Here is a 10,961-nt window from a genome sequence, read left to right as displayed (position 1 = left end):
CATGTGTCAATGCAGGACTTAAAGCTTGTTGGCATGAAGTCTCACGATTGTCACGTCTTAATGCAACAGTTGTTACCGGTGGCTATTCGTGGAATTTTGCCCAAAAATGTTAGGCACACCATAAACAGGTTGTGTTTATGGTTCTCGTCAATATGTAGTAAAGCCATCGATCCTACAAAGTTAGATGAACTTCAAGGCGAGATAGTTATCATCTTGTGTCAACTAGAGATGTTTTTCCCTCCATCTTTTTTTGACATCATGGTACATTTACTTGTTCATTTGGTTAGAGAAATCAAGTTGTGCGGACCGGTATACTTAAGATGGATGTATCCTATTGAGCGTTATATGAAGATTTTGAAAGGGTACGTTAAAAATCCATATCGTCCTGAAGGTTCGATGATTGAAAGGTATATTGCTGAAGAAAGTATCGAGTTTTGTTCAGATTACATGACATCAACGAATCCAATAGGAGTTCCTCGCACAGCATGGTTGAATAAATTTTCTACAAGTAAAAGCATCCGAGGTGTCAATGTGGTGACAAAAGATCGCGAAGAATTGTTGCAAGCGCATCTTTATATATTGAACAACACAGATGAGGTGATCCCTTTTTTGGAAGCACACAAAGCCATTGTTAAGAATAAAAATCCAAGACAATCAGAGAAATGTCAATTGATGGAGCATAACAAAACATTTATGTCTTGGTTCAAATATGAAATTGACAAAGAGCCACATTCTTCTGAAACTTTATTGTGGCTTGCAAATGGTTTGAAGTTTGATGTCGTGTGTTGTACAGGTTATGAAGTCAATAATTGCACATTCTATACGAAGACTTTGGATGATAAAAGCACAGTACAAAATAGTGGAGTCAGTTTAGAAGCTGAGTCACTTCAATTTTCCACATCAAAAGATCAATCTCCTGTACTTGGATCAATGAGATATTATGGTATAATAGAAGAGATATGGGAGGTTCATTACACCAAGTTTTTTGTTCCATTGTTCAAGTGTAAGTGGTTTGACAATAAGAGTGGTGTGAAAATAGATGACTCGGGTATGACACTGGTTGATTTTCGCAAGGTGGGTTACCGAGACGAACCGTTTATCATGGTACATCAAGCATCTCAAGTTTTTTATGTCAAAGATACTGCGTCTGACCATTGGTATGTTGCTCTTCAAGGCAAAAAACAAATTGAAGTTAACGAAGACAATCTGATTAATATTTATATTGCTGACAACCATTCATTTCAAACTACAACAAATTTGGATGACCAATCTCTAGTTGACGATGATTTACATGCAATTCGGTCAGATCATGATGAGGGAATATACATATGATGAATCCATATCTTTATGTATGAATTTTCAATTTCTGTATAAGTATTTTATTAATATAACATAAGTTTTCCTTTTATACATTTCCTATGATTACTATTACATGTTTTGTTAATTTATATGATATTACATAAGTCTTGAAATAAAATTTAATGTTGTTATTTATTTTGACAGATATATGGCTGATCATCCACATTCTTCAGGGGATGAGGCTCCCCCAACCAAAATCACTAGAGGACCCACTAGGATGAAACAACTATTGATCAGGAAAAATAGTGGTGAAAGAACTCCGGTGAATGTGAATGTCACCACGGGTGTGGCAACTGGCCCCCATGCAGATGACTTCCGATCATACCTTGGAGTAGTGGCACGTGATAAGATTAGCATTCTCATTCCATCTTTTGATCATGTGTCCGAGGTTGATCGGAACATTATTTGGAAAGATATATTGGTAAGTTTAGTTAATAGCATTTGAATTAAAATTTGTTTATATTGATAATTTTGTACTAATACAACTTTATTATGTTTTTTTCAGATGACATTTGACATTCCAAATGTCACATCACTTAGAAATAAGTGTTTGTCAACTGTTGCAGAAAATTTCAGAAACTTTAAAAGCAAGTTGACATCAAGATACATCTTTGGACACCTTAAACATAAAAGTCCATGTAGTGCATATAAGTCCATTGATGAGGAGACTTGGCGGCTTTTTAAAGAGAGTCGGATGTCAGAGGAATGGCAGGTTTGTGTAGTTCATATTATTCAATTCCTCGTTAACAAATATATATCATATGAACTAATTAATTAATGTGTATGTGACAGGCAATTAGATGCAAAGCACAAGGAACAAGTGCTCACAACAAAAACCCCCACCTATTATCTCGTGGTGGGTATAGGAAGCTTGAGGAGAAAATCGTCAAGCAAAAGGCAGATGCTATACCACCATCTCAGGGTGGTAGCCCTCCTCAGCCTCCTTCTCCACCGTCTAGACATGAGAAATGGAAGTTGGCCCGTATGCGACCATCGGGCACCTACTCTTCCGACACTGCACGAGAGATTTCTGAAAGAATTGTAAGTTATCACTGTTCCTAAAATAATAAATATTGTCATTATACATACTACATTAAACTATTTAAAGAATAATGGTGTTTTGTAATGTTATAGGACGCCTTGGTTGAGCAGAGCTCCCAAGGCCAATTCACTCCAGAGGGTCGCCAGGATATTCTTGCTGCTGCGATTGGACGACCTGAGCACCCTGGACGTGTACGTGCTGCAGGTCCTGGAGTAGGAATTACAGATTATTTTGGGAGCTCTTCTCGTCAGCCTTCATATTCATACAGCGATACACAAAGGATGACAGAAGAGATCACAAAAAAGGTCCGACAAGACCTTAGAGAGGAGATCAGGGCCGAGGTGAGGGCTGAATTCCAGATGCTATACCAGCAGCAGTTTCAGAGCATGCGCCCAGATGCTATACCAGATGCTATCCCTCCCCCTCCCACAGGTAAACTTAATAAACATTTATGTGCAATTATTTCTATGTCTTGTATAATCTAACATTTACTCTGACAGGGAGAAGCGGCAAAGGAAGTTGTTCCGCATCAGCCATCCCAGAGGATGACATGGACGATGGTAGTCCATGTCTGTTATACATTTTAGAGGATACTGAGATGGTGCTGGTAGCTCGTGGAACAGAGTTTAGGTCAGCGACTGTATGTCATGGTATGCAACTATTAGAGGATGAGGTGAAGGTCTCAGTGGATGAAATGATCATACCAGATGCCTCGGTTCCTCTGTCCACGGAAGAGATTTTCACTGTGGAACAAGCATATAAGTCGTTTATCACTTGGCCTAAATTTTTGGTTAAACCAGTTTCTGACCCCTTGGTATGAAATTCTTCTTTACACTTCTCAATGTTAAAGGTTTCTGATGTCAAAACTTATCTTATCTTTTCATGTAACAACAGACGCATGCACAAGAGAAGATTCCTCTATCTGAGGATGACCCTCTTTCTTCATTGCATCTACTTGCTGACATCCTTGATGATAATCCTTTGGAGGTTGAGTATGATGCTAATGTATTTGGGACAGGCTCTGAGGTCCCAATATACCTTAATAGCCAAGATGTCCGTGAGCTTGCGTCGGGAACACAAGAGTTGAATATTTCAATTATTCAACTATGGACGATGTAAGTCTATGACCAATTATTTATATATAAAATTGATTTATATATCAAGTATCCTTATATCAAAGTTAATTTTTGATTTCAGGTATATGTCTGGGGTCAGTAATAAGTTGGGGCGTTCTGATGATTATGGATTCATTGATCCCCAATCAATTCATGAATCAAATGATTTTGAGCATATCAACATGAGTCTGATAAGGAGTTTTGGAAGGGGCAAGAAAATATACTTTTTGCCTTATATATCCGGGTAAGTGAACTTTGTTAACATAATAATGTTCCATATGTGATTTTAATATTTAATAGTTACGTTATTATGAATTTCAGGCGCCATTGGCAACTTCTTGTTATGTCTATGCAAGACAACTATGCTTTGTGGTTCTGCTCATTGCACAGGCCTCCTCCCACACAACTTAAACAAGCAATTGATTGGTAAGAACCTCAATGTTTGGACTTTCTTTGTTATATAAATGAATGCTAAAACCTTTTTTTATATACAGTTCTATTCCAGCAAGTATGATGATGGGTGGGAGATCAATTGTTAATAGTAGAAAGATTGCTTGGATTTCTCTCAAGGTTTGACATATGCTAAAGTCATACTTTGTTATAATTGTTTTATTTTAATGTTATTCACTAACTATTATCAACTGTGATGATATATTGTAGTGTAACAGACAAAATGGGTCATATGAGTGCGGATACTATGTAATGTATTGGATGACCCATATTGTTCGTTCTCACATCACAAGTCGCTGGGAAATGGTAATATTTAACTTTAACAAATTTTGATTTTTTCCCAAATGTTGAATTCATATACACTAATTAATATGAATTGTCTTTTGCAGAGATTCAAGACTACTACACCAGTTCCTGAGAAGTCACTATTATTCATTAGGAACGCTGCTGCGAAGTATATAATTAGATTATACAATAGCTCTTAGATTTAAACATTGCATTTGATTAGATTGAATTTTCTTAGACTTTGTAGTTTATTTGATGTTGAAATACATTTGAACATGTGTTTGTTATGTTCAAATTGAATTTGTGTACATGTTTTTATATGCAGGTCTGTTTTTGTGGTAGTGGATATCACAAAAACAGACCTGCAATTTTAAAAAACTGCAGGGGAATATGCCGCGGTTCTAACCATAACCGCGGCATATAGTGCTTCGTTTTTTTTTAAATGAGACATATGGCCGCGGTTTTAGCACTAACCGCGGCATATACGAGAGTATATTGCCGCGGTTGAACCGCGGCATATAGTGGATAAATTGTTTTTTTTAAAAATAAATTGAATTAAGGCAGCGGTTACGTAGACAACCACGGCATATTCCGCAACCTATATACCGCGGTCAGAACCACGGCCTAAAGTCTCTGATTTACTACCGCGGCTGAATATGCCGCGGTTCGTAAACCGCGACGTATAGTGAAAAATAACCGCGGTAAAATTCCCTCGTTGCACCAGTGACACACCTCTCAGTATGCAGTATTTATGTGTAATTCACTGTGTATTTCCATTTAATGAAATCCGCCTTTAAATAACCGCAAATTGAAATAGACTTGAGTACAAAATAATATTAATGGAGCTTAATAAAAGTAGAACGAAAACAGAAACCCAGACAACTGAAATTGAAAAAGGCAACAAAAAATAACTAAAATAAAACTCAAATAAATTCTCTAAATTTAAGTTTATTATTGAAAACCAAAAGAAAGAATTTACAAGTACAAGTAGAAGAATAAATTTTTTCTTTAGAAATTAAAAAATTGAAACGAGATAATGAAACAAAACAAAACTAATGAAGGTTCAATGAATAATGTGGCATAACCATTCCGTGAAACGAGTTGGTATATTATCTTGAGAGCAAACTTGATTTTGAAAGCTTCACAAACAGACAAACCCTCCGTCATTTTGTACTCAATATGATACCATGAACCTATTATTTTATACACTTAAGTACAACCTAAGTCACAATTTCTCCTGTTCATAACTGTCAAACCTTTGATCCTTCGAATTCAGAACACAGAACCAAACTATTCAACAACAAAAGAGAAATGGTAAATATCATAAGAAAAAGAAGCACATGAAAATTAGTGTAAGATTATGAACACAGGAGATCTCAGTTCATGAAGTAATTAATTTCTCTCCAAATGACAGTGATTAATTACAAAAGTATCTTCAGCCGAAGGAATGGCGGGGTGACGAGAAGAAGCGAAGAGGTGAAAGCATTCCCATGAAGCCTGGCGAAGCAAGACCATTGATCTTCTGGTGCTTAAGCATGTTGTAACCTTCATGTTCTGGTCGTTTCCCACCTCTCACTTGCTTACTGAAGGTTCCACACTTCACCATCTTCATCATCCACCACCTTTTCTTCGCTGGGCGTTGATCACTCGAGTTCATCTTATGCTGCATGAACTCCATCACCACGTGCAGGCCCTGCTCCACCACCTCCACCGAGGGACAAACCAGAGGGTTCCCTTCAACACTTAGCTTCTTCAGGTTCTTGAGGCACCCAATGGATTCAGGCAAGGTCTTGATGTTGTTGTAGCTGACATCAAGTTCAACCAGGGACAAGAGGAGCCCTATGGAATAAGGGAGGGTTTCCAAGTACTGGAAGTTCTGGCTCACATTCAGTGTCTCGAGGTTGATGAGGTTCTCGAGGTCCTCCGGAAGTGCCCTTAGGCAGTTCAACCGTGCATCCAGAACCTTCAATGATGTTAGGTGTGAGGTCGAGCTAGGAAGAAAAACCAGCTTGTTCGAGTTCACCGAGAGCTTCTTCAGGTTTATCAGCTCAAACCCTATTGTGTCTGGTAACTTGCTCAGCTTGTTGAAGTTCGCATTCAGTTCTTCCAATGCTCTGATTAACCACCATGAACAATGATAATATGAACTAGTTGAAGATTAATGAAAGATCGTGCAGAATCATGTATGATTTCCCTCCTTTTCAATTCTTCGATAATTAATGTTATTTTCTTTCTTGCACTCTTCTAATCAAGTGATAATTTTGATTTGCAAGGAATTACAATATTGAATTTGTGATGTAAACTAGAAAAGCTTAATAATGCATGGCATGTTGAATTAGGATGGAAAAGGATTGAAGAATTAGAATAATTAAATGGAGATTGTTGTTGTGGTTAAACATAGTCCACGTTTGACTTGGAATATTATAGATTTATTATTTATTGGTTTGACAGTGCAGAAGGTTAAGGTTGATCATCAATTATAATTGGCCAAGAGTGTAGTCATATATTCAAACTCTTCCTTTACAACATTTATAAATTAATTGATTCCTTGCCTCAATCAGTTTCAATCAAATTAACGTAGAGCCATATTTCAAATTTGTATTAATTTCAAGTGCACCTACTTTGATTTTGATGTACATAACAACAATCACGGAGAATCATATATAAAAAAAATGAAGTGTCGTTTTTTCAAATTGTAATCCCTGATTTGTGACGGCAACCACACAGCTGTGCTCAGTTTTCCAAATTGTTTAACTCATTTTTCTTCAAAAGAAAAGTATATGGGTTGCTATCATCAGTTACATAATTTGCTTTACAAAAAATTCAATACGTACAAAAATCTATTATTAAGCTTTCCAATATGAACATGGTGAAGGTTTTTGGAGACTTTCGTACACAGGATTTGATGCCGCCGAAAGAAAAATAGACAACGGAAACGTTTTGTCCACAATTTTTTTTTATCATGATAATGTAGACCGAGGAAGAAACTATGTATTATATTTATAATTCAGGTAAAAAATGTCGTTTTATAAAATATTTCTAAATAATTTCTAAATAATTCTTTTTTATTTATTTATGTAAAATTTCATAATTTTCAATCTGAATTGATTCTTCCCTTGTCTTATATCTCTCCTAATTCCTAAAAAATACGTAGGAGTGTGAAACTATAATTTCTCTTTCACATAAGGTTGACAAATAAAAGTGTATTAATTCTACCATTTCCACCACAGTTTGATTTACTCTTTCAATGAAAAAATTCCTTAATTTAGTATAGGACAAGTGATTTAAATGGAGCAGATACACATAATTAATGAGATACTTTAACAGATTTAGTTTTAGCTAAATAGAAAACTTCTTATCCATATATATGGAGATTTCCCAGAACTAGACGATTTAATTACAACATAAATATATTGCAGTGGAAAGAGAAGTGGTAAAAAAAAAGAAGAAAAAAACAAACCTGCAATTCTCAATGGTTTTGGGGAGGAATTCGATGAAGTTGCCAGAGACATTTAAAACCTTAAGCTTAGAGAGACAACCAATGGAATTAGGAAGAGACTTAAGCTGGTTGGACCGAACATCCAACACCTCCATGTTTAGCAGTCTCGCAGTTAAGGATTCAGGAATCTCCTGTTACAACAAAAAAAGAACACGATTTCGTTTCTCCTTCTTTATTCTGTACTGAACCAGCCATTAATGTTCATTATGCCCTTCAAAACTCATTTTTATGATAAGGAAAAAGGAAAAAGGAAAAAGACAGAAGATAAGTGAGTTATATATATATATATTTGGATGCACATGCACTTATCCATGTTTTTGAACTCACTTAGTTATCTTCTTTCTTTTCAGTGCAAGTTGATTGATATAATAATATTATATCAATTATTTCTGTGTGTGAACTAAAATTAATCAGAAACGAGTATCTAAGGAAAATTATACACCTTATGAACAGACAGAACATCATATTTTGCAGACTGTTTGGATTTCAGAAGAAATATTAGTTGGAAGGTATGAAAAGGTATACCTGGAGATTGTTGTTAGATAAGTCCAACTTGGAAATGGTGGCCAAATCAAGAGAAGGTTTTGGAAGAGAGTCCAAAGACATGCCACTCAAATCCATGACCTGAAGCCTCTCTTTCTCCAAGCCTTTGTTTCTCTCCCTCTTCCTCATCACAGGTTGATGATTATGAAGCTGTTGCAGATGGTACATGTTCATGGCTGAGTTTGAAGAGATTGGAAAGGTTGAGAGAGAAGAGGGTTATTATATATAGAGAAAATGAAATGGAAGATTGATGAGATTAAGAAGGAAAAGACGTACGGAATAGGATGAGACGTTGATTGAAGAGTGACGTGGAATGGAAGTACAAGAGCCGTAGGGTCAAATCTTGCTAACAAACCCACGTTCTCAACTTCATTACCATTTAATTTACCACCATCTCTTTTTTTCCATTTTAGATTCACATATTTTAATCTTTTTAATTATTCCAAATATTTATTTAATTACAATAAAAAAAAATCATCATATATTTATACAGATATTGATTTTAATATATCAAACATTCTATACCACTTGTTTCTCTACCATCTTATAATATAGTTCATTCATTTTTTTTCTCTAAACGTCACCCTTCTTCTGATATTCCTCAATTAGTTTGCTGAACTGTAAGTCTCTAACCTGATTTATATATTTAATGATTATTTATGACGAAGTTTAGTTCTATAAAATGAATATTTATACTGGGAAATAGATTGATGACTAAAATATTAATAAGGTTAATAGAAATAAAACTCTCCTTCAAAATAGCAATTAATTTCAAATTAAAAGAACATGGGACCACTTAAAAAATTCAAGCATATCTCTTTTGCAAATTAAATAAAAACTTATTGGTGTGAAATATCTTTATTGAACAACATGTTTTTTTTTTCTTTAAAAACATTTAAATCTCGGACTTTCCTTGAAGGAGGTTGAATCCTTTACTACTTACTATGTTCACAAACTTGATAACTAAGAATTGACCTTATCTCTAGTCGATGTGAGACTTCCAACACACCCCCTTCACGCCGAGGTTTTAAGCCTAACTCAACCCCACAAAACCGACTTGTAAGGTGAGGTTTGCACCTCACTTATATATTATCATTTGGCCTTATCTCTAATCGATGTGGGACTTCCAACAGCTGATCAATATATTGATTATAATTATTTGCTAAATACCACATGAATGTTTCACGCGAGGTTCTCAATTCCAATAATTAACACGTGTTGTCGCATATAATATATTTATAAAAAAATATTTTAACAATATTATTACAATCTATTTCCTTACATTGCTATAATTTAAGATTCTGAATTCACAAGTTATGGAGGATAGTTTAGTCTATCACGTATATTAATTGGTGGTAGTTTTTCTAATTAGGTTGTTTTATGAAGTGACTATCTTATTTTAGAAAGTAAAGAAAATAATTTTAATAATTGATGACAAAATTATTTTTGATATTTTTGTATATATGAATAATAAATCGAAGATCCGTTGAAATATCAATGCTATTTTTTTTTTATTAATGACTGGTATTGTTTTGTTTTTACTACCTTTTTGGATTAGCCTAATATATTTATGAAAGATAAATATTTGTTCAAGAAGATAGAGACATGGTTGAATGAATCTTGTTGTAAGAAAGTAAAATAATATTTGAATTAATTTATTCAACCTTTAAACATCATATCAAATTTTAATTAGGTTGAGTTAGCGTGATTCGATCATTTTTTCATCATAATAAACTTAAAAATTTATTCCGTTGAATTCAAATACTTGTTAATAATAAGCATGTAAAAAGTTTAAATGAAAAATAACTACACATATACAATTTATCCTAAATGCTTTATGGAATTAAATAATTTGAAATTATTCATCACAAAGCATGTAAGTTATAAAATATATAATTCTACAACTTCAATTGTTTATAAAATTATTAAATAAAAGTATCACTAGTTAGATGGATTTTTTTTATATTTGACTTGGCACACCATATAAAATTACCTTTGAACAGGGGTTGCAGTGGTCTAAAAAACAAGTAGACCTGTGTGTAATTAAGAAAGGTATCGTTTGAAAAATAACAATAAACAATGTCTGCGTACCCATAAAAATAAGAAATAATTCTTTTAAAGTTATTCAATAAAAATAAATTGATTATTTGTATTTGTTATATAAACATACTTGGCAACAGCAAAAAAAAGAAAGTATACAACTATAGATGTATAATTTTATAAGGATTGACTTACAAATTGAATTTATCATTTATTTTTCTTAATTAATTATATACAACTTGTTACATAAAAATTAATAAATGTCTAACTTCAAAATTGATTATTTTGCATGAATACTTACATAAAAAGAAATCACTGAAATATCTCTATTAACTTTTTTTACTATATTATTTTATTTTGATGAATTAAAATTTAATTAATACATTATAATTTTTAAATATAATATATTATACTGTTAGGTAGGTAAAATATATATCCATTACTTTTGTCCTTATTATTATTATTCAACCTTTTTCCTTTTTTTATTTTCAATTTATTTAATTTTTAAAATTAATACTTATTCCTTCCGTATGGATTTACTGTTAATAAAAAAACTAATTTGTGTAGACTAAAGGTGGGAATTCTGATTATATATAACTAAAAATATTATATATAAAGTTGAAAAAGG

General features: G+C 33.5%; 2 protein-coding genes across 2 annotated transcripts; one reads left to right on the top strand and one right to left on the bottom strand.

Moving 5' to 3' along the window:
• The first annotated feature begins 1,514 nt into the window (after positions 1-1,514).
• On the top strand, positions 1,515-3,259 carry LOC128196123 (uncharacterized). The gene is made up of 3 exons (XM_052875992.1): positions 1,515-1,780; positions 1,865-1,991; positions 3,252-3,259. The coding sequence occupies exons 1-3, from the start codon at positions 1,577-1,579 to the stop codon at positions 3,257-3,259; spliced, it is 339 nt and encodes a 112-aa protein (XP_052731952.1). The 5' UTR covers positions 1,515-1,576.
• Positions 3,260-5,544: 2,285 nt separating this feature from the next.
• On the bottom strand, positions 5,545-8,520 carry LOC108330842 (plant intracellular Ras-group-related LRR protein 6). The gene is made up of 3 exons (XM_017565418.2): positions 8,276-8,520; positions 7,712-7,881; positions 5,545-6,365 (listed from the first exon to the last, which is right to left on the bottom strand). Exons 1-3 carry the CDS (start codon positions 8,465-8,467, stop codon positions 5,687-5,689), a joined length of 1,041 nt encoding a protein of 346 aa, XP_017420907.1. The 5' UTR covers positions 8,468-8,520; the 3' UTR covers positions 5,545-5,686.
• Between the last annotated feature and the right edge of the window lie 2,441 nt (positions 8,521-10,961).

This window comes from Vigna angularis, chromosome 4 (genome assembly GCF_016808095.1).
Source record: "Vigna angularis cultivar LongXiaoDou No.4 chromosome 4, ASM1680809v1, whole genome shotgun sequence".
Classification (NCBI taxonomy): domain Eukaryota; kingdom Viridiplantae; phylum Streptophyta; class Magnoliopsida; order Fabales; family Fabaceae; genus Vigna; species Vigna angularis.
This window is presented reverse-complemented; position numbering and strand designations above follow the sequence as displayed.